Source organism: Oenanthe melanoleuca, chromosome 6 (assembly GCF_029582105.1).
Source record: "Oenanthe melanoleuca isolate GR-GAL-2019-014 chromosome 6, OMel1.0, whole genome shotgun sequence".
Lineage (NCBI taxonomy): Eukaryota > Metazoa > Chordata > Aves > Passeriformes > Muscicapidae > Oenanthe > Oenanthe melanoleuca.
In genome coordinates, this window is record NC_079340.1 from 23,457,777 (window position 1) to 23,483,883 (window position 26,107).

Below are 26,107 nucleotides of genomic sequence, written 5' to 3' on the forward strand. Positions count from 1 at the left end.
GACCTCCCCTTACTGCCAGCTATCCCCACAAGCTCTAAGACAGCCTCTGCCTGTTCCTGGCACAGAAACCACAAACACATCCACACAGCAGGAGTAAGACCTGCTTCTCAGCCATGCAAATGGCCACACTCACAGACAGTCTGCAAAAACAAGACAACAAATGGTCAAACATTTGTGCTTCAGCTTTCCAGGACAGGTGAAATGGATGGAGAACTCTTATCTTAAAAAAAAAAAAAAAAAAAAAAAAGCCATGAACTTTGCATTTTACCCTCCCTCCGTCCTCTGCTGCCACACAGATTCCAGTGGACAGAGGTCTATTGTTTTGTCAGTTTCACCCACATCATTCCAGCATAATTCTCTAATTTTTTCAAATTTGTCAGCCTACCCATTTGAGGAGTAACATGGGAAATAAGCTTTGAACTCTTACAGAAGCAGGACTGAACTGTCAAAATTATGCTCTTGCTCTACAGTTTCATACAATTATCTAAAGAGTCAAAACGTCCACTGGAGAGGGGTAGAAAAGCAGAAAGTGGGTAGAAAAGCAAATTAAATATAAATGACAGTAAACTACAAATTAAATAAAAAGACACTACATCAGCAACAAGAAATGTATGTGCCAGAGAGCACTAGAATAATATTCTGGAGAAGTCACTAAAGGTTTGTGATACTCAGTGCTAAAAACCACTGTAGCTGCTACTGGAGACAGGAAACATTGGGCAGAGGGAATCTGGGTTAATCCAACACTGCAGGGTCTCTGTTCACAACAGCAGCACCTACCAATACATGGATTAATTAAACAGCTTGACTTCAGGGATCCAGCCATGTCTGGGCAGCAGCAGAAGATCTGAACCAAAGTGAAACCATTCTATGATTCTGTGACCTGAGCCAGACTTCTCCAAGAGACAGAAAAGGAAATGAGGAGAGCAGGAATCACAGCACCATGGTGTCAATGAATGTGCCAACAGCCACAACACACCCCTTGGCCATGGCCAGTGGAGCCCCAGCAGGCCTGGCTGGGTCGGGTCAGGTCTGTCTGGGGCACACACAGTGGGGTCCCAGAGAACCAGCTGCCCCTGGTCACTGCTTCCCCCACCCATCTGCTGGGTGAACCCTGACACCAGCCAGCCCTCGCTGCTCCTGTCGCCGCCAGTTCCTGCCTGAAGGAGGGCGGCTGGGGACCCAGTGAGACCCCACATTCTTCAGAAAGAGCCATTTGGCTGCCAACAGGAAGACAGTACACTAATTGTCACACAAGAAAGTCTGATCTCATGAGAGAAGAGTTTAATCTCAGCTTCCTCAGCCCCGGGGTGCAGATGGCATGGGTTTCACCACCCCCTGCACGCCTCAGGCACTTTGGCAATCTGCTTCCAATTTTGGATGAGCAAATGTCTGACTGGAGAAGTTCTTGGGAATGCTTTTTTCCCCCTCCACCTGCTCCTCTGACTTTCTAAAAATGGAAAGAAAACCTCAAGGGAAATAAGAGAGGAAGTCTGGGGTTTAAATAACATGCTGACGGACTCAATACCTCTGCAAAAATTGGGAATCCTACTTGCTTAGAAATGGCTTTTATTCTACTTACAGAGAATTAATTATCATCAAATCATAAACTCTAGGACAGAAAGAAAAGATTAAGTGGCTTAATCTTCTTCTCAACAGAGTCATGCTTTTCTGTCCAGCAACAAATTTCCAGGCTATCACTCTTGAGCAGAAGCACTCCTGGAAGACACAGGTCCACCCTCAGTGCTGCACCAGCCACCACTGTCCCTCTTGTGGCACCAGGGAACAGACAGGCAGAAAACAGAAGAAAACATCACTTTAGTTGTGCCACTCTGCCTGCCCAACTCCTGAATCATTGAGGCTGATGCAGAAATAAAATCCACATTTAGGGCAGGCGAGGCTTAGAGCCTTTACTGAGTGAATGAGGCACCAAACCAGTACATAAAGCTTGCCAGGGAAAATGCTGCAAAGACCCTGGGAGCAAACAGCAGCCTGTTTCCACCTGCCCTGTTAATTTTGGTGGTGTTTGGGAAGGACATCCCTGCTGTGATGGATGCCACAGTATCCAGCAGGGACAGGGCAGCACTGAGCTCCCCAGAGCCCTTACCCTGCAGTACTCGTCGATGGGCTTCAGCCTCTTCACTGCTACGTCTCGGACGTGGCTCCTCCGGAACAGGATCTTGCCTAAGGAGAGAACATATGAAAGGGGAGGGTTAGGGCATCACCTGCCATGTGGGATAGCACAGCCAGCCAGGCAGGTCAGCAGAGAGTGTAATCCCTGGCTCCACCATGGCTGTCAGCACAAAACCTGCCACCACAGTCCTGCCCCTGTGAGCTGCTGGAAGGGGACACAGAGACTTATGGGACAGAGGGGGGGTTCTGATTTCATCCTGTAGATCACACAAAAGGTTTTGGTTCCTTTGTAGTGATGGCACTATCCTGGAATGGAATGACTCTGTGTTATGACTTGCTCCCAATTCAGGGTCACTTTGGCTGTGCAGGAAGCATCCCTGGGCTTCAGCTGCTCCCCACTGCTGCCTCCCACTGCGGATGCTCCTGCCCTGCCAGGCAGAAAACCACACACCCAGCTCACTAGCAAATACAAGACTGTTGGTGACAGAGCCCTTATAAATCTACACAGAGAAACCAAATAACAGAAGAAAAATAAACAAACTCCTTTTTTGAAACTGAAAAAAAATAATAACCTCCACGTCCTTACTGGATGACATTTCTGCAAGCAGTTAAGATTAAATAAACAACCCGGTTTTGTGTGAAACTGATTGTAACAAAGTTTATCAAAATAATCTAGGAACTGAGTTTCTCCACACACAAGGATGTCATAGAGTTGGTATTTTTTTGGCTAGAAGGAATTATATCTCCATATCCCTTTTTGGTGGTTTTCTTCCCTTTTCCTTTTGTGCTATATTTCTTTTAATATAATGAGACAAGAATAAATTGTATGTTCTCCTTGTGGTAGAAGAAAACAGTATCTGACAGCATTATTTAGTCCATTAAATGTCTATGAAAAAACCACATCTATACCACACCCTGCTCCAAACTTCTTCTGCCTACAGGCAAATAAGGTACTTATCCACAGATTGTGAGACAAGAAACTGGACTGAGAAATCAAATCAGATCCAAAATCTGAATATGTGGCTTTGACTTCCTCTGATTACACAATCTGAGAGGTTAATGAAATGGTAGTCTTTGACAGTCCAGTAGCAAAGGCTCTAAGCCTCCTCAGACACTGCCCCTTTTGGTTGCCTTTCCCTCCTTAGCTGCTAATCTGGAAGGTGTTAAAGCCTTTTGTCTCAGACAGGAGAAAGTGGTTTATCTTTATCCCCAGTTCTGGCAAGAAACCAGTTTGTGCTGTGAGGTAAAGCCATTTCCTGGTGCCATCAATTTATCTCCCTGGGCTCCCTGTGGTTATCTCATTACTATGCAGATGTTGAGCCATCCCTGTGGGATGTGATGCCTTGTGGTCACGGGAAATCTTCAATGGCTGTCTGAGACATTGCATCATCTCAGCTTGAGCAGTTTAGTCAAAAGCAGCTGGAGAAGGAAAGTGACATCCTCCTGCACTGACCCTCTCTGGACACACTGAAACATTCTTGCTCTCCTGCTCCTCTGGTGGATGGTGAGAATTACCTGCCTTGAGGATCATACTTTACTTGTACTGCATAACTGCAATAAACTGTTTTTTGGGGCAGGAAGAGGTAGGAGTAGCTATAGAGAAAGTAGTAGTTCCTTTCTCAGTGCTCCAGAAATGCTGGTGTGGGAGATCTTGGGGGTTTTTTTTTTGCAACTTTTATAAATATACTGCAAAGAGAAAATGACATTTTGGAAACATTCTCACTTTCTGGCTTTCCTGTTTTCAGTTCAAGCCATGAGTTGAAAGTTGAACTGTGACCATATAAAAACATAAAGGAACCAAAGATTTAAACACATGAAAGATCTCCTGTAAATGCAACTCAGCTTTTCTAAAAGTAATAATAAAGAATGTTATATTAAACAGAGTACAAAAAAGACCCCAGGATATGATGACTCTTAATACAGTCCTTAAATGGAGATGGAAAATATCAGGGCAGCTGTGGTGTTAGGACAAAACAAAGCCCAGAAGGTGCTTCCATTTTAATCCTGTCAGCAAAAGGAAGATTTTCCTTCTACTACTGGAAAAGGCTCAATGAGGCCAGTGGGAAAGATCTGTAGCTACCCAGTTCAGTATAGCATTCAAAGCTGAGATCTGAAGAAGGCTGGGTATTTTAGAGCACTGTGGAGTTGCAGTCAACAAAGAAAAAACAAGAAGAAAAACAAGGACACTCTGCAAACCCAAACCACTTCTGATGGGCAGCAAGGACCCCTCACAAATTCTGGAGGTCTTCAGGCAGAGAAGTCTCATTGACAGAGTCACCAAAGTACCTCTAAGAAGGGACAGCTTCCCCAAAGCCCAGCTTCTTCCCTTGTCTGGGAAGACAAAAGCTCAGTCAAAGCCACCACAACTGCAGACCCAGTGTGAGTTACTGCTGCTCTCCCCAGCTCCCCCTTTTCTGCTGGTCTTCCTCTGAAAGCAAGGGAGGTCCCACAGGACTGGAAAAGGAAGGGAATGTGGGAGACCCATGCTGTACACTCTTGACCTTCTCCAAGTGAGTGCAGACCCTGTCAATGGAAAGCTTTGCCTAACAAGGGAGGCAGGGTCACCATAAATCCAGGGAAGGCAGAGAGCTGGGCAGCAAGAGCCCTCTGGACAGTTCTGGAAGGGAACATTTCACCCAGCACCAGCATCAAGTGGGGAAGTTCCAGGGTGGCTGGTAAATGCAGAACAGCTCAGGCAATTTCCTCACAAGGGTGGAGTAGTGGTTTATGTGCCACTTGGCTTTTCCCAGAGGAAAAGGAATCTGTAAGAAAGGGATCTATTCTCTGTGAGTACACAGAGTGCTGATTCCCCTCTCCTAAATTTTACTGCAGCTCTTTTAAGCCTCCTCAGGCACTACAGCCCCATTTTACAGAAGGATGAGTGGCTTTTAACCCTGCTGCAGCCCAGCTAGGAAGTGAACAGGAAATCTGTCTCAATTCAGATGGGAAGTCATAGGTTACATGAGATGACGCTGCCTCATGCAAATATTTCATTCACTGGTGTGCCAGGCTTGGACAGGGCCAGGAGAGGTCTGGCACATGTTAGCAAGGGCTCTGAAGACAGCAGCAATTGGAAAGAGAGACGTGGGAAAGACAGGGCTCCAGCTCTGCTGCTAATGCAGGATAACAGTATTTATTTTTATCATTTTTTCTTTAAAGAAAATATTATTCCTAGGAAATTAACATGGATAAGAGGCAAAGTATCAGGTTTAATATAGCAGAGGACATCTTAAGTCATCCCTTCATCTCTGTGTGTGTGCATGTATATATATATATATATATATATATATATATATATATATATATATAAATATATATATATATATATAGTCTTTTATTTCACGACCACACACCTCTTCTCTCACAAGACCTAAGTTTCCTCCTGTATACACAGTGGGTGCACAAAGTGGGAATAATAAAGCTATGCAGGAGACTGTCTATCTGGCAGCTGCTGATTCTGTAAGCTTAAATGTATCCTCAGAATATCACTTTATTCCTGCACCACCTCACACTTGGAGTAAGATAGACTTTTAACAAGTGCCACGAGGTTTAACTGCATCCAAACACTCTGGAGCTCCCATCAGCACACAGGCCTGTGCTGAGCACACCAGAAGGGTCCACAGCCTAATGGTTTGCATAGTCAAGGATGTGGTTTGTACAGGGAAGCTCCTGTGGGGCTTGGTGACACTGTGCTGAGGTAGGACAGCACCAGGCAAAAAACACAAAGTCCCTGAGAGGATGCCTTGCAGAAGAATCCTGTCTTTGCTCTCCAGGAAAGGGGGACATATGGAACACAGCCCCTGCAATCACAGCAGATGCCAGCTGGTGATCTGTAAGCTCTCAGTCTCTAGAACAAATCTGATCACACCCTTCACCACCAAGGAAGGTGCTGCATACCCAGGCCTTGAGATCCTGTAGGGATGCTTTTGTGATCTTCCACCATTGTGCCAGGGGCTCAGTCCTGAGCTGCCAGCTCTGCTGCTCCTTTGGAGACAGACAGTGAGTGGCAGCTGCTGCAGGGGCTACAATAAGGCAGGGAAATTGTTTTTAGATCCCTTACAAATCTGACAGAGAAGAGATAAAACTCTTGGTCTTTCCCTCTGACTGCTGAGCTGGAGTTTCATTTCCAGGTATGTCTGGGTGATGGACTGGCTCAAGGACACCAATTGTTTGATGCAAACAGCCTCTGCCAGAGACTAAGAAGAGACCAAATACACTATCAAAGGGATGATGGACAAATGCATACTGATGTTTAATCTTGAATTTCAAGCAGCATCACCACACTGCAGAATGCTGTATGTGAAACAAGCCACATGATAAATATGCTACAGTGGGCAGACCAAAGACTAATGGGAGCATTAGAGATACCCCAATGTCTCATCTGATTTACATTTAAGAGACATGTGCTGCCTTGACTGCAGCAGCTCCAGCTGTAGACTCCTGTCAGTTCTGTCTCCTAGAGCAAGAGCTCCTGCTTCTGCCTCTTCAAGTTGTTCTTGTTACTGGGCTGTTGATTCTCTGCCTTTTTTACCAGAAAACCTGGGATGTTCCAGGTCTGTATGTATTGCCAAGCAATATGTTTAACCCAAGATCAGCTTCTCAGAGGTACTTTGGAGATGAGGTCAGACTCTTTTTGCAGTTACACTGCATCAGTTGCATCAGTAAACAAAAATAAAGAATTTAACCCTCATGCAGTTACAGGTTCTCCTTTTGAGCTAAGATTCTTCTTCCTGTGCAACTAAAACTATTTTGCTGTTCAAGTATTTTTATGAAGGTTTCTTATTCTTAGACATGGCTGTTTGAATTATTTTATACACCAAATAAACACAGGCCTGCAATCAAATATGACACTAAATCCCCTCAACTCATTTAAGCTGTGACATCCACCTCAGGGTCCTGCCCAAACTCTCAGGCACCTGACACACAATCTCCCAAAGGAGGCATTTAAACACACACTGCCAACTTGCAGTGCAAAATAGGCAAATCAACAGCACAACACTATGGAATAGAACAAAAAAAAAAATATTTTTCTCATGGAAGTATGTGTGATTATCAATCAGATGGCAATCTGATAGCAGCCAGAAGGGAGGTGTGTTCCTTACAAAATATTATCTGACTTTTAAATGGGGATTCCAGTTTCCATGGATTGTTTCACCCATGATTTCCTGGAGTCAGAAAGTCAGTGCCAGGGTCCTAACACTGATGGCATTTGCTCCTGACAAAGAAAGGGGAGGGAAATGATTCATAGTGTTTCCACCGGTGGGAGGGGGAAAGACTTTTTTAATAAGTAGAAACTCGTGACAGAGTCAGAACTGTTGGCTGAAATTGTCTTGCCAAAGAGCCTCAGCTGATAAAGGCCTTTGCTAATCAGCAGGAATTACTATGGAAGGTGACAAGAGGTGATGGAGACAGATGGGCTGCCAGGAAAGCCACAGAAGCAATAACAATATTGCTCTGAGATGTGGGGGATGGTGGGGACAGTGTCCTGCTGCCCTTGGATCCTGTTTTTAATGTGCATAAGCTGCAATGTTAAAGGAAATCACAGAAGCAATAAAGCATGGGAAGTAACAAGGCTTGTATAAAAGAGCATCACCAGGAAATCTTTCTCCATTAGAAGTGAAAAGCAGAATATGCCCTTATGTGAATGATTAGAAAGGAAAACCAAGTGGTGAGGCTGGATTCTCTTCCAAAGAGTTCCTACCCCTCAACCTGGCTGTTCTGCAGTGTCTGGAGGGGTGGCTATTATCCTCCAGGGACAACAGCACCAGCTCCAGAGCAGCTTTGCTAGTACACACTTCGTGAATTCAAGCATCAGGCCAGCTGGAAGGAGAAAAGCCATGAGCACTGACACTGAAATTCAGGAGTGACAGATGGGGGCCATGGGGTGCAAATCTCAAGCTAGAATTTGTAGAATATTTTGTAGAATATTTTGCATAGGCCAAGAACTACTTCATATTGCTCTGTGTCCTCCTGCTATCACCCAAACAACCCACTGCTGCTGTAATCTCCTCTTCAGATGTCCCAGCTGCAAACCTCCCACCTCTCCAGAGCAAAGCAGGAATCATGGTGTAGGCAAATTATAGAGTTTGGTCTGGAAAGGGCAGACAGAACATGCACAAAATTATCCTTTCAGTCTTTTCACTGTGGGGCAGCTCCCTGTGCATTGGTCTGTGAGCACCAGCAAACCCAGAGATCCATCACCACTTCACTTAAAACAACTTTACACCAGAGTACAGCAAAGTAAATCATCTACCCCACACAAGAGGACCTCAGTATAACCACAAGTCCCCCAAAAACGCCTGAACTTAAAACTGGACTTCCCAGTCTGTGGGTGGTTATAAAATGTTGGAAGTGTTGATTCAGTGGGTCAGATCTTCAATTTCTGCAGTGAAATTGGTGCCTCCTCAAACTACACAGCTCAGCTTCTCCGGGGGAAAGTGAACTCGTGTGTAATTGCTGATTGCAAGTGCTACATTATCCTGATACAGCCAAGGGCTCCTAATTGCAGAGAGCAGCCAGTGTGTCTGAGGGCAGAGGGTGTTCACACCTGCAGCCAGCAACAGGCATACCCTCACCTGGAGGAACCAACAGGATGGAGTCCCACAGAGACAAGGAGCCAAAAGAGGGTCAGGTTTTCAAAACACCTGAGAAATGATGCCTTAGGAAGCAGCAGGGCTTCCTCACACAGAGGATGCAGGAGTGTCCTGCTCTTTGCATAATCTTTGCTGTGCTTCGAGCAAAAGGCACAGAAAACCAGGACAGCCTATGCAGATCCAAAGCATCATCCTTACCTATGCATGCTTCTCCCCTAAGATAACAATCACATCCACTGCACTCTTTGTTTCATTTTGTTGAACATCCTCCAAAAAGATCCATTTCCAAATATTCAGGACCAAGTCATTTAATGTGCAAAAACACTGAGGCTTAAATAATGGTGAGACTATCTGGACCCTGCACCAAACTGACCAGGGAAACATCAGCCACGACATCTCATGGATCAAACACTTGGTTTCCCTCCTGTACCAGCTGGTGCCACTGTCCTGCCTTCACTAAGGTAGTTAGTGGCTCCTAATCTGTGATTTCCAAATCATTAGGGCTCCACAGCCTTCAGAACTATGTTCCAGGGTACCTTTCACTCCCTGGGCAGTGTTGGAATGATGTGGATCACTGTAGATTGGCCCAACAAGTTTGGAAAGCAGCAGTTCCTGTGGGTATTACACATTTGCTGGTGAAAATGGTTGTTTCATCTGAGCTAATTCAGTGCCTGACCCCTCAGTAGGACAAGGCAAGAGCCTCTCAAATGCCTCTGTACCCACCTTAACCATAAAAAATACTATTCCTAAAGGACTAAACCATGCCTCTGCAGCTACATTAACAAAGCTCTTCCTTTGCTTTTTCCAAACCCACATCAAGTACCCCCTTGCTCACTGGGGTCTGGTAAAGTCACCAGGTGTTTTCCTACTGACACTGAGAAGTATGGACCCTAAGGAAAGAACCATATGGTCCCACCTCAATCTTCTAAAGCAGAAGCCTTAAGGAACAAAGCCTATTAAAACATTTACACTCTCTTATGAGACTTGTCATTCATGCAGGAGTTGGTGTGACACTAAGCCTGAGACACTACCTCAGAGGCCCTGGGCCAGCACCAGCCTTGCTGACTGGGAGCCTTTGGGCTACATCCACTGGGATGAGAGACCCTACAGCAGGATCACTGCAGGGAGCTGGAGGTGCACCACACCCCTGCCAACTACTCTGGAAAAGCACAGTAAGGTCCCAGCCACATCCTCTGGCGTGATGGGCAATAACACTGCCTGGGAGACTCCACCCTTAAGCTGGTTGAGCACTGGAGCTCTGAATAAAATAATATTTGCACTCATACCACGTAGATCAAAGTTATTATTACAGGGAGGTTGGTCAGGCAGCAACGTGGTGCCACAGCGTGGGCTCCTACAGGAACATTGCAAGTGGAAATTGAGGGGTAGGGATGCAAAGGTGGCTTCACAAGGTCATGAAGTGAGCACACACTAATGAAAGCCATAAAGCCAGTCCCTAGATCCCTCTGCTGATCACATGCAGAATGAAAATACATCTACCTTGCTATCTAGGGCCAGAAAAATCTTCCTGTTAATTTATTTTCATTGAAAACAAATTCTAAATTTCTGCCCTGAATTAGGCAAAACTCTCTCCAGTGGAAGACCTTGGTTAAGTCAGCTGCCAGTTTACACATGTCCCATATTGTAGGAGGTGAAATCCAGCAGTCAGATTGGCGGGGTCAGTGCTCCCAAGAGCACTTTCAATACAATTTGGAAGGCACCAATTAACACAAAAATTAAACAAAGAAACAACATGGCAGCAAACAAACTAGGTGTCTGTGCTTGTCAGAGGCTGGAACTCACCAGCGAAGATTTCAGAAAGGGTAGTAAGAAATGAAACCCCCTGTGCTTTGCAAAACAGAACACTGTTCTTATTTCCTAAACCAAAGTGCTCTCCTATAGTCCTCCAGGTGAAACTGCTGATTGGCTTTAAGCTGAATTTTCACTAGGTGACAGCAGGAGCAGAAGAAGCTGCTGTACAACAACCAGACCAAAATTGGCTGCCCTGAATCAAGAAGCTCATCTGCAGACCAAGACACCATCTCAAACCACAGACATCATCCTCTGGTTCCAGACACATCTCTGCAATAGCTCTTATTTTGTTATTAGGACAATCTCTGGTGGGGATTTCCTGCCTGCTCTAATCCCTGATAAAGCTCCTGCCATTTCAAAGGCTCACAAGCATGCACTTTAAAGCAGGGATGACCAGCTCTGTTTCAAGAGAAGGAAGATAGGCTTTTATTTCCTGCATATGTTGGGGCTCTGACTGGTGCAGTCACCTTTGCACCAACCTGTGCCAGCTTCAAAGCCAGACCTGCACCCTTGCTCTGCCTCCTCAGAGCCTGCAGTGCAATAACCCAGCTGGGACTTGTGCCCACAGGTATTGATTGGATCTGGCTAAGATGGAGATGATTTTTCCCATAGCAGCAGAGCACTGGGCAGTGTTTTGCATCTGTAGCTAGAAAGGTGTTGATAACACCCCAGTGTTCTGGCTGCTCCAGAAGCAGCACTCACACAGCCTCATAGCTGTCTAACATTGCCATCACCACCACCAGAAGGCTGAAGAGAGCAAAATCTTGGGAGGGGACATAGCCAGGACAGTTGACCCAAACTAACCAAAGGGATATTCCAAACCATATGACATCAGCTCAGTAGTAAGAGCTGAGAGAAAGGAGGAGAAAGGAGGGACATTCATTATTTATGACACTTGTCTTCCAGAGCAACCACTACACATAATGAAGCTCCACTTCCAGGGAAGTGGCCAGACATGGCCTGCTGATGGGAAGCAGAGAATAAATCTTTCATTTTCCTTTGCTTCCACATGTGACCTTTGCTTTCACTTTATCAAACTGCCTTTATCTTGACCCACAAGTTGTTTTTTCCCATCTTATTTCCCCCCTGCCTGTCCAGCTGAGAAAGGAGAGTGATACAGCAGCTTTATGGACACCTGATGTCCAGCCAAGGTCAACCCACCACATCTCACTGCCTGACAAAACAGCCTTTGGGTCAGGTCTGTGGCCAGGCCCCCCAGCAGCTCCTCCCTAACTCTTGAAGGAACCCACTCCTGTGGCAGGCAGTGCACACGATGGGCACAAGAACCTGCCCCAACACGAGCCAGCCTGTGGCCACTTGGCTTCCTAGGGACAGCAAAGCTCCCTCACCCTGCTCCACCTCTGCATGACTCCAAGGGCTCACAGCAGCATTTATCACAGCTCAGCCAATGCACAGGAACAGGGAAATGATTTTATAATTACTGATCTGATAACCAGCCTCCTTCACACCCAGCTCCTCCGTGTGTGAGCACGTCAGCTGCTTCCAGCTCAGGCCACTTAATGCAAGCTATGCTCAAGTGTGACTTGGCACCAGCAGTGCCTGCTGCTGCCAGAAGACAGTGGAGGACAATCTGAAAAATTCCTCTCAGTTCCTCCACGTGCAAGTAAATGCACTGTCAAGGCTGCAAAAGGACAGAGCTGCTGCCCTGGACCTCAGGATGCTGAGCATCCCCAGCTTTCCCTGGCTGCCTTCTCCTGTGTTCAGCGAGGTGCTTGTGTGTGATCAAAGGAGGGAACAGCACTGTCAGATGTCAACAGCTTTGCCCACTGCAGAATAAAAAGCCTCTTTCAGAGATTAATGCTCTGAGCAATTACTCACCCCATGAAAGGAAAAGCGTCTTCAGCCAAGGTGACACCAGGACCCTAGGACCATGCACACTTTTGTTTCCCTTTCACAGTTAATGTGGGCTTCTCATTTCCCAGGGAGAAGGAAAGAAGGTGGACTGGAAAGTAATGTTTTGCTATTTTTTTTATTTTTAATGAGGATCGCTGGGCCAGCAGCATAAAAACATGAAAGCAACCCCAACTTTATTGCTAAATTAAAGAAAAAACACTAACATGAATGGGCACAGAAATCTGAATTAGGAATGTGAGCTGGTAATTACCCTTTAGGGCCCTGATTAATTGCATTTGAAGCCACAGAGACACTGAGCCGCCAAACGGGACTGGCTGCTAACAAAATCCACCCCACAAACAAACCTGTCTTTCTCTCCCTGTGCCACCACACAGGAATGGCAGCTCCCCAAAAGCTGCCTGCCTTTGTGTCCTGGTGTCCTGCTATTCAGGTCTGGATGGAGTTACAGAGTCACACTATTGGGTACCTCAGGTAACCTCTCTGAGGTGGTCCAGCCTGCAGACTTGTGGTCTCGAGGCAGAAGGTCAAGAATGGACAGATGCCATCTCCTCCACCTCTAGATGGAGGATCACTATCTGTGTGTTCAGCTGCAGCACTTCAAGAATGCAGCTCCACTAGTGGTTATCTCACACTAAAAGGGAACAGAAGATTTAATCCACTTTGTTGCAACCCTTGTAGGAGTTACACTTGGTAGGGCCAAAGATCTCTGTAATCCAGCTCCCTGTCTACAAGAGTGGACAGCAAAAGACAGGCTAGAAATTTAAGAACAGGGTACACGTAACGGGATCCTTCTGATACACACTTTCTATTCCTGCACAGCAGAGCTTAGACACTTTGGGAAATAGAAAATAACTTCTAGCAACCAATGTTGGCTTCATCCTACAGAAACTGCTCTAGTGCATTTTTGAACTTACAGATTTTGTGGTCCCTACAGAGTCCTCTGGAAATGAATTTCATAATTTAATCACACAGCTTGTGATTTCATACTTCCTTTTGTTCATTTTAAGCTTGCTTTTCAGATTTCACAGGTCACACCTGGTTTTTGCATTCTGAGAAATAAAACTAATAATGTTTTCCTCACTCTCAAATTTCTGGTGATTTCACAAACTTCTACTCTATCCCAATCACCACATTGTTCAAGACTGAAGACTTTTAGTCTATTTACTCCTGTCCTACAAAAGCCAATTCACCTCTGTAATCTCTGTCATCTTTCTCAGCACCCAACTTTATTATGTACACTTCCTGAGAGGCAACACAGACCTGCACACAGTGTTCACAACGTGGGGAAATCTTGAATTTCCACAGCTGAAGCTCTGGGTTTTGTTTCCCATTCTTTCCCTAATTCCTTTTAACACCACCTTTGGCTTTCTGACTGCTGCTGATTGTTGAGCTGCAGTTTTCATGGAAACACCTTCAAAGCTACTGAAATCTCCTTCTTAGATTGCAATGGTTCTTCTCTCCCCCACTCTCTCCACTGCTTTGTGCTTACCACCACCAAACTGCCTTTTTACCATGTATATTATGAAATCCTCCTCCAGTGTTTTTCAGCCAGCTCCAAATTTGAGTATCCTAAGTGAATTTCATGATCAGGCAAGTTAGTTATGTCACTAGCACCTCCTAGATCAGATCATTCAAGAATCCCTGCTGGTAAATCCGTGCATCTTTTCAGAAAGGAAGTTTTTAAGTCCCCATATCCAGGGGATTCATTGTTTTAAACTGTAGGCTCATTGGCACCTATTAGCTTTCAATCCCCTATTTTAAAAACTTTTCTGTAACATTTTTATTTCAAATGTCAGAAACCAAGGATTGTTGTTAATGTCCAAAAATGCCAAAGCATCCAGCCTTAAATGAAGGTTCCACACTGGCAGAAAATAACCTCAAAGCCTATGTCAGTCATACATCAAATAACAAGAAAGGCTGTTAATATAATTATCTTCTTACTGCTATTTTGGGAGTCACAGTAGGTTTTGATAAAATTGGAAGTAATAGGATCTCTTAAGCCATAATTTACGAGCACGTCTGTCTTGAACAATTTTCCACATGGGAAATTAACCACATTCTGCCTAATGAGAAGGAAAATACCCCTTTGCAGTTTGAATTGGATTTGCCATGGTCAATTGGATATGGGATTCTTCTCTATCCCTACTCACAATCTGAGGTGTAGTGTTGCCATCCAAGATTCATTGGGCTAGACTCCACACATGAAGGTATTTCACTGGTGGGTGATACGTTCATGCAATGCCCACAGTGACATAAGTCAAATATACCAGCATGGCAAGCCACAGAATGGCATTGTGGCAGGTGTCAGGAATTGTAGATAATTATTGCAGAAACTATCTCCCAGTAAATTTCAGTGGCAGCTGCTATATAGTCCACGCATGCTTTGGTGTTAGTTCTGTGAAAAGTGAATACTTGGGCCAGATTTAGGAAGCAGACAGCACATATCCCTTCACCAGCCAACACAGATCACCTGGACCCAGGTTAGGTGAAATGGCTCATCTGCCACTCAGGACTGCCTCAGAGACTCAGCTGAAGCCACCATAACCCACACTCCAATCTGAATGTGTGAAACAATTCTCCAGGTCACACAACTTCCTAAAAGAGTCATGGTCCTCCTGTACCTGTATCTCAGGTACAACAGGAGTGAATCTGGCTGAGGCAATGGTTGCATACTTGAAATGATAACACCAGAAGCTCCATTTGGTACAGAAGTGCAAGACCCCTCAGCAGAGTCACTGCCCATTCAAAGATAACCCTGGGCATGAGGTGCTGGGAAATGACACTGGATGCTGGTACAGTGCTGCAATTCTGAATGATCCAGGACAAGGTGCCAATGGCAGCTCAAGGACTCACAGGTTTCTTGTCCCATGTAGACATTTATTCCTGCAGGTAAACTCCTGCAGACACCACAAGGAGTTGAAGGTTCCTCATGTGCCAGGCTAAGGACTCATCTGGAAGCTGGCTGTTCTTTTTATCTCCATAGGTAGTCAAGAGTGAGCTGTCCAGAAACTGGGGCTGGCCTTCCCTAAAGCTTTTACTGAAATCATTTGCCAAACTTCAGGTTTAGATTTTAATCCCTTCCTGTCTCATCATCAAAAACCCATTGTGCTGAGCAAATGTCCTGGTGACGATTCATCTCCACTTCTTGGAAAGTCCCAACTTGTTTATGGTTCCAGTGGAAAAGGGGTGAGAAAGAAAGACTTGGAAAAGATGATGGAAAATAAACCAGGAAACTAACACATCAGCTGGCACTGAGATAAAAAAGGTGTTTCCAGGTAGCAGAATGTGATCTGTGTCTCTGGAATCCCTTGACTTTGCCATTAAGAAGCAGAACACAGAGTTACTCAATATTTCTTTAAGGCTGAAAGACTAAAGGAAAACAGGATGGCTTAAAGTAAAAAAGGAGTAATCGTATGACTGGAAACTATGAGTGCCCCTAGCCAAGCACCCAAAGGAACTGAGTAATGTTCATTAGTCAGTGACTTTATTGGTACTTGGGACTTTCGACTTCTGAGCAAGATTTAGACCAAGAAGATATTCTGGGGCATGCCACTCTATTTATGTTTGGATGGAATTCAGCCTCACCACACATAACATTTTTCCATGCTGATTTAGGCAGGACCAGCCCTCACTTTTTCCCTGTGCAGGGTAAGAGTGGATCCCCTTCTTGGGGTCAACATGGTGAAAATGCCACTTCCCAGCCAGCAGAAAGAAGGCAGATAACTGAAGAGGAGTAGTTCTCTTGCAAAGAATCAGAAGATATTTTCCAAAGTTTTGATTCCCAGAGCAGAAACCCACTGTCCCAGACACAGTACAAACACAAGACAGTCCCCGAGATAATTTGTTCACAACCAAAATGCTAGGCTACACTGAGGCTTTTGGGAAGTGCTAAGCACCTGAATTAACACTGAGCATCTATGCAAAACAAAGTCCAGATCATACCTCAAAATTACCTGACTGCAAGAAATACAGAGAATCAAAGGCTGCCTGTTCAGCAGCTTGGTGATGCTATACTTGCCACAGCAATGATGGGCCAGACTGAACTGCTACTAAGATCCTGTGAATGCAGGGGTGGGTGTGGAAAGAGAAGGAAAGTGGGACCAGTGGAGACCAGCAGAGAAATTTCTCAGGCACCCAAAAGCCCACAGGATGCAGCAGAACCTTCCACTGCACTCATCCACAAGACAGACAAAAGAGTATTTCCTGCTGAGTTACATAAAACCATGTGGCTGCAAGTGGATTTGAAAGATTGGGCTTTTTCCTTTTAGACAGACAAGAAGGAGGAAATAAAAGTATTTCTTGCAACTGCTACAATGATTGCTCTGTGACACAAGGCTTTCTGAATGCAGTATTCATACATGCACACTTGAAAGAGCACATGCAGCTGAGGTACTGGTGTTGTGGTGACACAAATTTTACTGGTGCCACTTACAAACCTGAGTGGTGGTGTCCAGAAATCATGAAGTTCTGATTAAAAACCAGAAGCAGCTTAGGAAAAAAAATACATTTTGACAAGTTTCTACTACTGGGTAGACTAAAATCCCTTTTTTTGAGGTTAAGATCTTACAACCACAAACTAGTCTTACAACCCCTTCACATCCAGTTGCTACACACTCTGAATTAATCTTCATCACAATCTTTTCAGCATGTGGCTCCAAAGAACCAAATCTCAGAAACACAGCACGAGAACCCAAGAGACCAGCAAATCCATCACCTTGATTCATGGTACAATCAACTCTGCCTATGGCACTGCTGGGGAAGTCTCTTTAACCTGTAGTTACAGACCTCCAAAGTGGAGAGTCCTCACCTCTCAGGCCATCCAAAATCACCTCTCCAGTGCACTACGACAAGGAAGGAGGATGCATATTCAGAACATTTAGGACATGAAGAAAAGTTTAGGTCTTACTTACCACCTTACTTTTTTATGCTACTTATCCAGAAAAAGTATCAGATGGATCTTTTCCACAGGTGTTTGTCTTGTTCAGAAGGCAGGTTTTAAAAATTTTTCTCTAGATGACTCTGTTTTCCACACTGCTTATTTTAGCTCATATTTTATACATTTTTGTTCATGTGCCAAGAGGGGAAGACAGGTGCATTTCAGACACTGATCTGGAGATTAGTTTAATAACTATTACTTGAAAAAAAGGGCACTGTTTTTGAGATTTTTGGAAGTGCAAAAACAAAGAATTTAACAAATTTCTGGTATTTTGAGGATATACAGAACATTTTATTTTTAATGACAAGCAGATTAGTCTCCTGCAGTCAGATCCTGCCTGGCAGTGACTCAGGAGGGTCACTTCTGAGTCAGCTCAAGCAGTCAGATTGCTTTAGATCACTGTATAACCTCCAGAAAACCTGCATCAGTAACAAACCACAGCATGAACCCAGAGCCCACAGTGAACCCCAGGCACTGCAGATGAAGAAAAGAAAAATCTTTCCTTTCCAGACATTGCAATAGGGAAACTGCAGAAAGGGAAGCATGTAGTTCCAAATGGGAGAGGCACTAATGAGAGCAGAGTCTGGCCCTAGGACTCATACAGATCAGAACCAAGCTGAGTGACACCAGAGCCAGCATCTCATTGCTGTGAGTGAGAAACCAGCCCAGCTGTGCCACGGGATCACAAACACATGGAGCATCACTGAGCCCCTGGGGGACAGCCAACCACTCCAAGGCACAGATGAGAGCAAAAAAAAATACATGAGTGCAGAAAGGACAGGCTGACAGTGCCTTCATCACAAGCTGGCATTGAGATGGACCCAAAGGACTTCAGAAGGGGACACAAACACCTGCACTGGCCACTCTGCAGCACAACAAGGAGCTGAGTGTGGCTCACAGGGCTGAGGAAAACAAGAGAAGCTGTGTCCTTGTGCAGGAAACAAGCTACGTGCAAGGACAGGAGAAAGAGACAGAAGTTAATGAGACTGAAGAGGATTATCCCCTCTCCCCAAGGGCCCACGGGTAAATACAGGTTTTCCTGCAAGCATACTGCCACTTGGGGTGATAGCTTTCCTTCCATTGTATTAAAATAGCTAACCAATTTGAAACAGAAGTCAAATTTCCAAACACATGCACAAACACACACCAGGAACACATTGACACTTCAGAAAACAGGAGTCAGGGTCAGATGACACTTGGGTTCTTCTGAAAACTTCCTGCTGGAGCCTTTCACACTGTAAAACTGCCCTGCAATAATCTGAACACTCCAGGCAGAAAAGCCAGCTGCTTCCCTAGGTCAGCCTGAGACCTGCTCTTGAGATCTTTCATTTGTTCACCCAAAATAATCATGTTCTTGGGCAGGAGGATTTCACTGCCTTACCCAAGATAGAGAAAAAGACCATTTTGTGACCTCCATATGCCAGTGGGAGGTTCCCTGCCTGCACCAGCCTCTGCTTGCATGAAGCTCTGTTTTATGAGCCTAAGAGCTTTGAAGGAGGAGAGAATGGGAATGAGGGACTTTAAATCACCTGGCAAAAGAAGCACTTGGCTCTCCTGACACCCTCAGTCCTGCACACCCATAATCTTCTAGTGTGGTACCAATGTCAAGAGAAACTGTGCTTTTGGCAGCCTAATCTAAAATAGACTCCCGAGGCAAACAACTGGATACTGCCATCCCTCCAAAATCCACTGCAAAAATCACAGACCACCCTGAGCTACTCCACCAAATGCCTCAGTGCTCTGATGCCCAAATCCTCACCCCCTCCTTGTACCCCCCACCCTCCCGTCCTCTGAGGCTGAGGCAGTGAGCCCTCCTCTCTTTGTCACACTGCTGCACACAGCAGCAGCCAAGAAACAGCTTTTCCTTTGCAAAGGAATTGATTCATCATAATGTAGTAATTTCACTCTCTGGTAATTAAAAAGCTTAAGCTCCAACTCACACTTCCAAGCATTTGCTCAGATGGGAAGAACACTAACAAAAACAGTCAGAGGCATCACCAGAACCACCCCTGTGAAAGGCCTAATTCCCTATATTGCTTTAATTAAAAGTGGATGAATAGCAATCTCTCAGCCCAGAGACCTTTAAGAGAAATAAAGTCAATCTATAGGCTTATGAAAATAAAACAGGAGGATAGAAACAAACACAAAAATCCTGCCAGTTTTAGGGCTTACCAGAGGATTATAACATCTGGACTCTCTTTCCAAGGGGAGGTGAACTGAGAAATGGTGTAGAGAGGACACAACCACTCCTTGCAGTGAGTATCGTGCACAGGAGCTATTGATGGGAGAAGAGGAGCAAAAAGCTCCAGAGGCAACAGCCTTGCCTCTCTGGCAAGCCTGGAGGAACACTCCTATCTGCTGACACCACAGAACAAAGGATCTGGTTTAACTGCAAAAAACAAAAACGGGCCCAGGAGAGAAAATCTAAATAGATGATGACTATAGCCGACCTCCAGTGAAACAGAGAACAAGTTGTGAGGAATAATCCAATCTGTAAAAGCTAAGTATTTATCATCACTCCTACAGCAAGAGACCACCCTGCTCCAGAGGATCTCTGCAAACAGATGTGAGCAAGGAGGCTTTTAACATAGCAACACCACTAGTCAGGGCATAGGTAGCTATAGAAGGACTCTACTGCTGCAGTATTTGAGTGCAATACAGTGTATTTATTCTTCCATTGCACAGGGAGACATGGCAATTCTAGTTTGTCTCTCTTCTTCCCCAGTACAATACATGCAGAGAGTCTGGGGGTAGATTTGGACCCCATTTATTCTACTTGAGCTCCCAGATCTTCTATTTCCTATTTGTAAAGAACTTCTGGCAGTGGGGAAAACTAGTGGCACATCTTGGGCAGAATTAGTAACTAAATATGGGTTTCACTGGGGATCCCAAGTCCACACCCTGTAGTGGGGGGGCAGAGAGAAATTGAAACCAAGCCCCCAAAGTGGGCCCATGTGCCCAGGGTAAGCCTGCATGGCAGTGGGTGCAGGACAGCATCTCAGGCTTTGCTGCAGCAGCATGCACACAGTGAACCAAACTCAATTGCTTTTCCACTTGGGCCAGAGAAAATTAAAACCTTCTGAAAGTCACTTTGTCTTAGAAAGAAAGCAAGTTTACTTTGCTTACCTTTATTACAACTTAGCCTTCTTATCAGTTTGATTTCATTCTTAAGTCATTTTAAACCTTAGTATCATATAATCTGGCAGCTACAGTGATGGGTTTTACATGGAAAAACATAGGGAAAAGGTTTTCAAAAGCACTCAGACCCGCTGTGACTGCTCCTGCTGAAGTCAACAGTAAATCCAATGATACCACTGAGAGCAGAGGTGAAGGCTGAGCAGGCTTGACACTACAGAAACTTATGGGTGGGATTTTCAACCTCTTCAAAACTGATTACTAATAACAAAGTATATTAAAAGTAAAGAGCTAAGTTGTGACCCTGAAAATATTTACATATGTGCCTAGCTCACAGATTGTAAGTAATTATGGGAGGTCTGATTTCTCTCACTTTCTTTAATGAAAGCCAGGAATAAGGGCCCAGATGCGTGGAAAACCTTGACTCATTGAAAGGGTCAGTTACAACGATTTTGGTGGAATTACTCATGCTCTGCAGAGACTTTGAGCACAGCACAGGCATGCCCACAGCACGACTTCTTAGAAACACCAGGATCTTCCTAAACCCTCAGCTGCACACTGACATGCAAACATACCAAATGTGAGATGGGACTTTTTGGGCTGTGATGGTGCTGGATAACAGCATTAAAATCCACTCTCTTCTAATTGACTGTAGCAAAACTTGGACCAGAAAATGAAGGCTAGTCAAGAAAAACTGGAGGGGTGTGTGTGTTTTATTATTTGTGCAGATCTGATATTGTGACATGAACTAACCTAACTTCAAAGGATGAAACATCATTATTGCAAAGCATTGCATTGAGTATAACCATTTCCAGGCTATTATGCAAGCCCAACTGAAATAATATTATGGGTACAGGATTATTCTTGTTCTCTATTAATCCCAAGAGGAAGAACGGTATGACTTATTTTCTCATCCTGACAAATCATCTCAAGACACTGCTGAATCAGACTTGTTTGCAGCTTAAGAGGAAATATGTAAGAATGTTCAGCTTCTATTACTAAGTTTAAGGATTCATTAACCGGAATGTAAAACTAAACCTCATTTAAATCCCCTCATTGTTCACCATATAAATCCTCAGATTGTGTAGTTATGGCGGAATGAGGAAAAAAAAAAGATTCAGAGGAGGTGACCTTCCCAGCTATTCGTTTCCAGGCAGTTTCACTCCCGAGTTCCTGCACAATACAGCACTCTTCCCTGCAAATGTTTCAGGGGAAATGCTTTACTTGCATAAAGGCTGCAACTGTTCCCACTGAAGTGAAGCCGTAAAACTGTTGCACTTGAACCAAAACCTGATAACAGCTTAATGGCATAAAGCAATATTTGGACTAAATTGAGCCTGATCATATCACTCTAAAGTTCTTTTCCAAGTTAAAAGGCTTTTATTTATAGTCTTTACTTACACCCAAGAGACTTTGACATATTTTAACTAACCTGCCTTCCTTGTCTTCTTAACCTTGGTCCCTTTCCAAGAAAAAAAAAGATGTCATCTGACTATGAACAGGGTTTGATTTCCAGGAGCAGAATTAACCCACAACAAATCCCTTGTGTTTATTCACTGAGTGACGGTGCATGTTCTGGGGAGTGAGCTTAGCAAGTATTTCCTTGATGAAAGGGGTGGAGGGCAACAGGCTGGAGTTACCTCTCCTACCACAGCAACCACTTCCACAAAACAAATCTTTGAATCCCACCTATTCCAATTCCTCTGGTTTCACAGAGCCTGAGAGAGCAGACCACAGCAAGACCCACCAGTGGGTTGGTGCCACTCCCACTGGGACTCACTGAATCTCCCCACACACATCACCCCATGCTGACAGTCACCTCAGGCTGCTGCACTGCAGAAACATGGCTTGGACTATTCAACCCTGGCTACAAACACAAACTGGACAGAGCAAAGCACACCACAGCCTTCTTTTCACCTGCTGGTACACACAGGAGGTGTGTAATGCCCCAGTGGTCAGATACCACTGCAGCACCACCACAGCCAAGGAGGCTAAATGCAAGGACAACTCAGCAGTATTCAAAGAGGGTCCATTCACCCTCTCTTTGACAGGAATGGAAAAATAACATTTTTGTCTATGGTTAGGGAAAGAAATTGAAAACAAGCATTATATCAGGTTGAGCAATGCCATTATCACAAAAAAGCCTTTTCCTATCTCGGAGGGTCCTTTTTTTTAACTTGTGTCCTGGGTGTTTTCAATCAGATCTAGTGATGTGCCTCCAAGTACCTCTTCTGCTCTCAACACAGCTCATGTCTGCTCCAGACCTGGCTGGACCAGGCATGTGATGTGGGGATGGCATCACACAAGGTGCTGCAGTCCCCAGATCCTGGACACCTAACTGCCTGCAGCAGCATTACCCTGCTTTGTGCCTTCATTCCCCAAACACCCTTTCCATGGCTGCTGTGTTGTCTGGGAAGGAGCAGGGGTGCCAGTTACCTCACTATCAGGAGTATCTCACTACCTTGGCTTTGTTAGACCAAGAAATGGGAAAGGAGGCCCAGGCAGGTGATTCAAGCAAGCTCTTAGCAGTTCAGCAGCACCTCCCTGGCTGTGGGAGGCAGCAGGGAGCAGGTGGGTCAAGCAGGGCAGTATCACTCTGCAGCAAAGCAGCTTTTGCTTGGCAGACACTGTTCTCCTTCCAGCTGCAGGCAGCCCACTGCTGGCTCCTCACCCCTGTCACCATGTGCCAGAGCCAGCAGCAAGCACCCCTTTCTTCTCCAAGACCCTAGAAGAAGACGGTGGCTGGGGCATTGAGCAAGATAAATATTTACATAGCCAGGGCCTTCCTTCCCCTGCCCTGTATTTTCTCCCCTTCTTAAAATGTCACAGATCAGCTGTTTCCATAATTGTGCAGGAAATGAGTTCCCTGCTGGCTGGCAGCTTAACACTCACATGTGCTGGGTCTGCTGTAGCTGCACCACTCACCTCTGCTGCTGGCCCTGCATCCACCCAGAATCTTCAGAGGATATGGCCAAAGGGAAATGGGACAGTCAGGGAGGTGGCCACAGAGCTGTGGCAGTCCTTGTCACAGCTGCAGCTCACAGGAGCCCCTATTCCCTGGGCCACGGGTCAGATCAGGATCCCGGGAGACCCGACACTCTGTTTATGCCCTTCAGACAAACATCCAACCCAGACTAACAGAGTTTCCTGCCTGCACACTCAGGAAATTCAGGCATATTTCAAACTTGCGACGACTTCTTTGTTCTTCAGACAAAGCCTCGTTCACTGGAGATGCTGCTAAAAGGATGATTATCTATAGGAGACTTCTTTTCCCAAGAGGAAATCTGCTAAACACACAAAAGTGCATTTGCTGTGTTTTGTAGGAGGCGGGATTAATGCAGGAACATTCTTCCTTCTACTCTCTGCGTCTAACGACTTAAATAGACCAGCCATGACGACACTGCCCACTGGGAATAGCCCAAATGCCTTTTTCCTGTACTCTGATGGTTTTACTCCTTGCCTGAGATGATACCAAACCACCCAGCATTTGGTCAGAAGAGTTGGAAGAATTTGGTGGGAATCACATCTAACAGTGCACTCAGTGAAAAAGTGAAGTGTGTCCACCACCAATGAAATCTCATCATGGGCAAACCAGGTTGTAAATGTTTTGCCTACTCCAGGTCAGCCCTGTGCTGTTCAGAGCTCTGAATACAAGAAGCACCCTGCAAGCCTGAACTTGCTGATGCTTAGGATGTAAAAGCAGAAGGAATGTAATTTTCTGCTCTTTATTTAGAGGTGGCAAAACGCTGATAGAAAACGACATGGTGGAAGTGCTTAACTTCAGACCCACGGAAATTTGAGGGCAAACATTAATTACCTCAGTCCTGACATACAAGCCTGGGGCCTGTATTAGCACCTCTCTGAATGGAAGAAGCTCAAGAGGATTGAATTTCCCACTTCTAGGACTTATTTTCCTTTCCTCTTCTCTTCTACCTACCCCTCGTTTCCTCTTTCTAATTCCCACATTATTTCCTTCTCTCTACCTCAGCTTTCCCTTTAAATGGGACTAAACTCTAAAAAAAGAAACCCCACATAGGAATAGACACTGCCATGGGTTATTTAATTACTGTGAAAATAGATTAACTTTGGCAAATCCCCACCTGCAGTATCTCCTTACTCTGCTCCTGAGTATAAAGATCCCTTATGAGTAACAACAATGTTCATGAGAGCCTGGAAAAAGCTGCATTGTGGAGCAGGGAGGTCTGCAAACACACCACACTAGAGAACATCACCACCTAAAAAGCTCAATAGACAGAGAAAATAAAGTAGGAGAAATCAAGCAGCAAATTCCCAGGTTCATTGTTTGCAATCTACAGGAAAAAAAAATAATCACAACCTATTTTAAGCATGTGGGTGTATAAATAAATCAGCTGGCCCAGCCAAAAGGCAAAGTGGGCTGAAAACAGATTCAAACATAGGTCTAGACTATTACTTAGCTGTGAATTTCAGCTGGGCTCTTCTCTCCTGTATTGCCTAGGCAACTTAAATTTGAACACAACAAAGACAAGATTAGGTAGATAAGTAATATCCAGAGGGAATATCTAGAGCCTGTGGAGCTGCAAAGCCATCTGAGTCCCTGGCAAGCTTGACTACTGTGTTAAAAAGCACTTTCATTGTATGAGCCATTTGTTGATGGATTGTGGGAAAAAGTCAGATTTCAGACCTGAGAGGAAGACAAGCAAACCCTTATATAAAGTCACCCTCTCCCCAGTCTGTGGGTTGAATGCAGAATGCTCTCAGACTTGCTACATACCACCCACTTTAGATTACAGACTTGCAGAGTTATTTTTAAAAAGTAATTATAGTTGTAGAGGCACACTCATCTGGAATGGCTGCCTGAGGAAACGACGAGCCCCGTGCAGCTCAAACTGCTTTTCAAGTCTGTAATCGTGTTTATTTATTGCCTTTTAAAACAAGAATCAAAATCCAACTAATTTCTGAGTAAAAACGTCTGTATGTTTCCCCAAGGAGTCAGGCAGCTAGACTACACTGAAAACCTTCCCTGGCCTTTCAGTCTAGCATCGAGCTGGAAAAAAAAAAAAAAACAAAAAAACCACCAAAACCAAAAAAACCCTAACAAACAACAAAAAAACCAAAATACCAAAAATCCAAAACTCCATTAGCTGTGGCTTCAAGGAAACCAGACCCAAATCCTGTTCATTCATTGTGTTCCCTAGAAACTGTGCCTTGATCATTACAAAATCTTCATCAGGAGATTCAAGTGGTCTAATGAGAGGCACATCATGTTTTGCATATGCTAATTTCTGCCCAGAGGTAGTTTCTGGTTGAGAAAGCACGAGTTCTTAACCTGTGTGGGAAGAGTGGGTTTACAAGTCCCAGAAAAAGATTCTGTAGCTTTTTCCTATTCCAGGCCTTCATTTCAGCTGTCATCTGGTGGATTATGGATTTGTATGTTGAGAAAGGACTCAGAAGAGACTGGAGAACAGGACCAGCTACTTGAGCAGATATAAGCATTACTTTTTCCCACTTTTTCTTCATTTGTAATGTAATCAGAGCCTTCATTCATACCCTGTTAATGCCCAAAGACCTCCAGAAGGCCAGACCTGTGAAACAGACTCAGCATGCAAAGCCAGCAGCCCCCTGCACTCCAGTCTGGGGGTTCCTT

At 44.8% G+C, this 26,107-nt stretch overlaps 1 protein-coding gene across 4 annotated transcripts in view; it reads right to left on the reverse strand.

The window, feature by feature from the left end:
* Positions 1-26,107, reverse strand: part of SH3PXD2A (SH3 and PX domains 2A) — a 243,305-nt gene that overhangs the window by 142,773 nt on the left and 74,425 nt on the right. For all 4 annotated transcript variants that reach the window (XM_056494898.1, XM_056494899.1, XM_056494897.1 and 1 more), the window contains one exon: positions 2,105-2,181. In XM_056494898.1, coding sequence (XP_056350873.1) covers positions 2,105-2,181 — 77 coding nt within the window. The remainder of the gene's footprint in view (positions 1-2,104; positions 2,182-26,107) is intronic.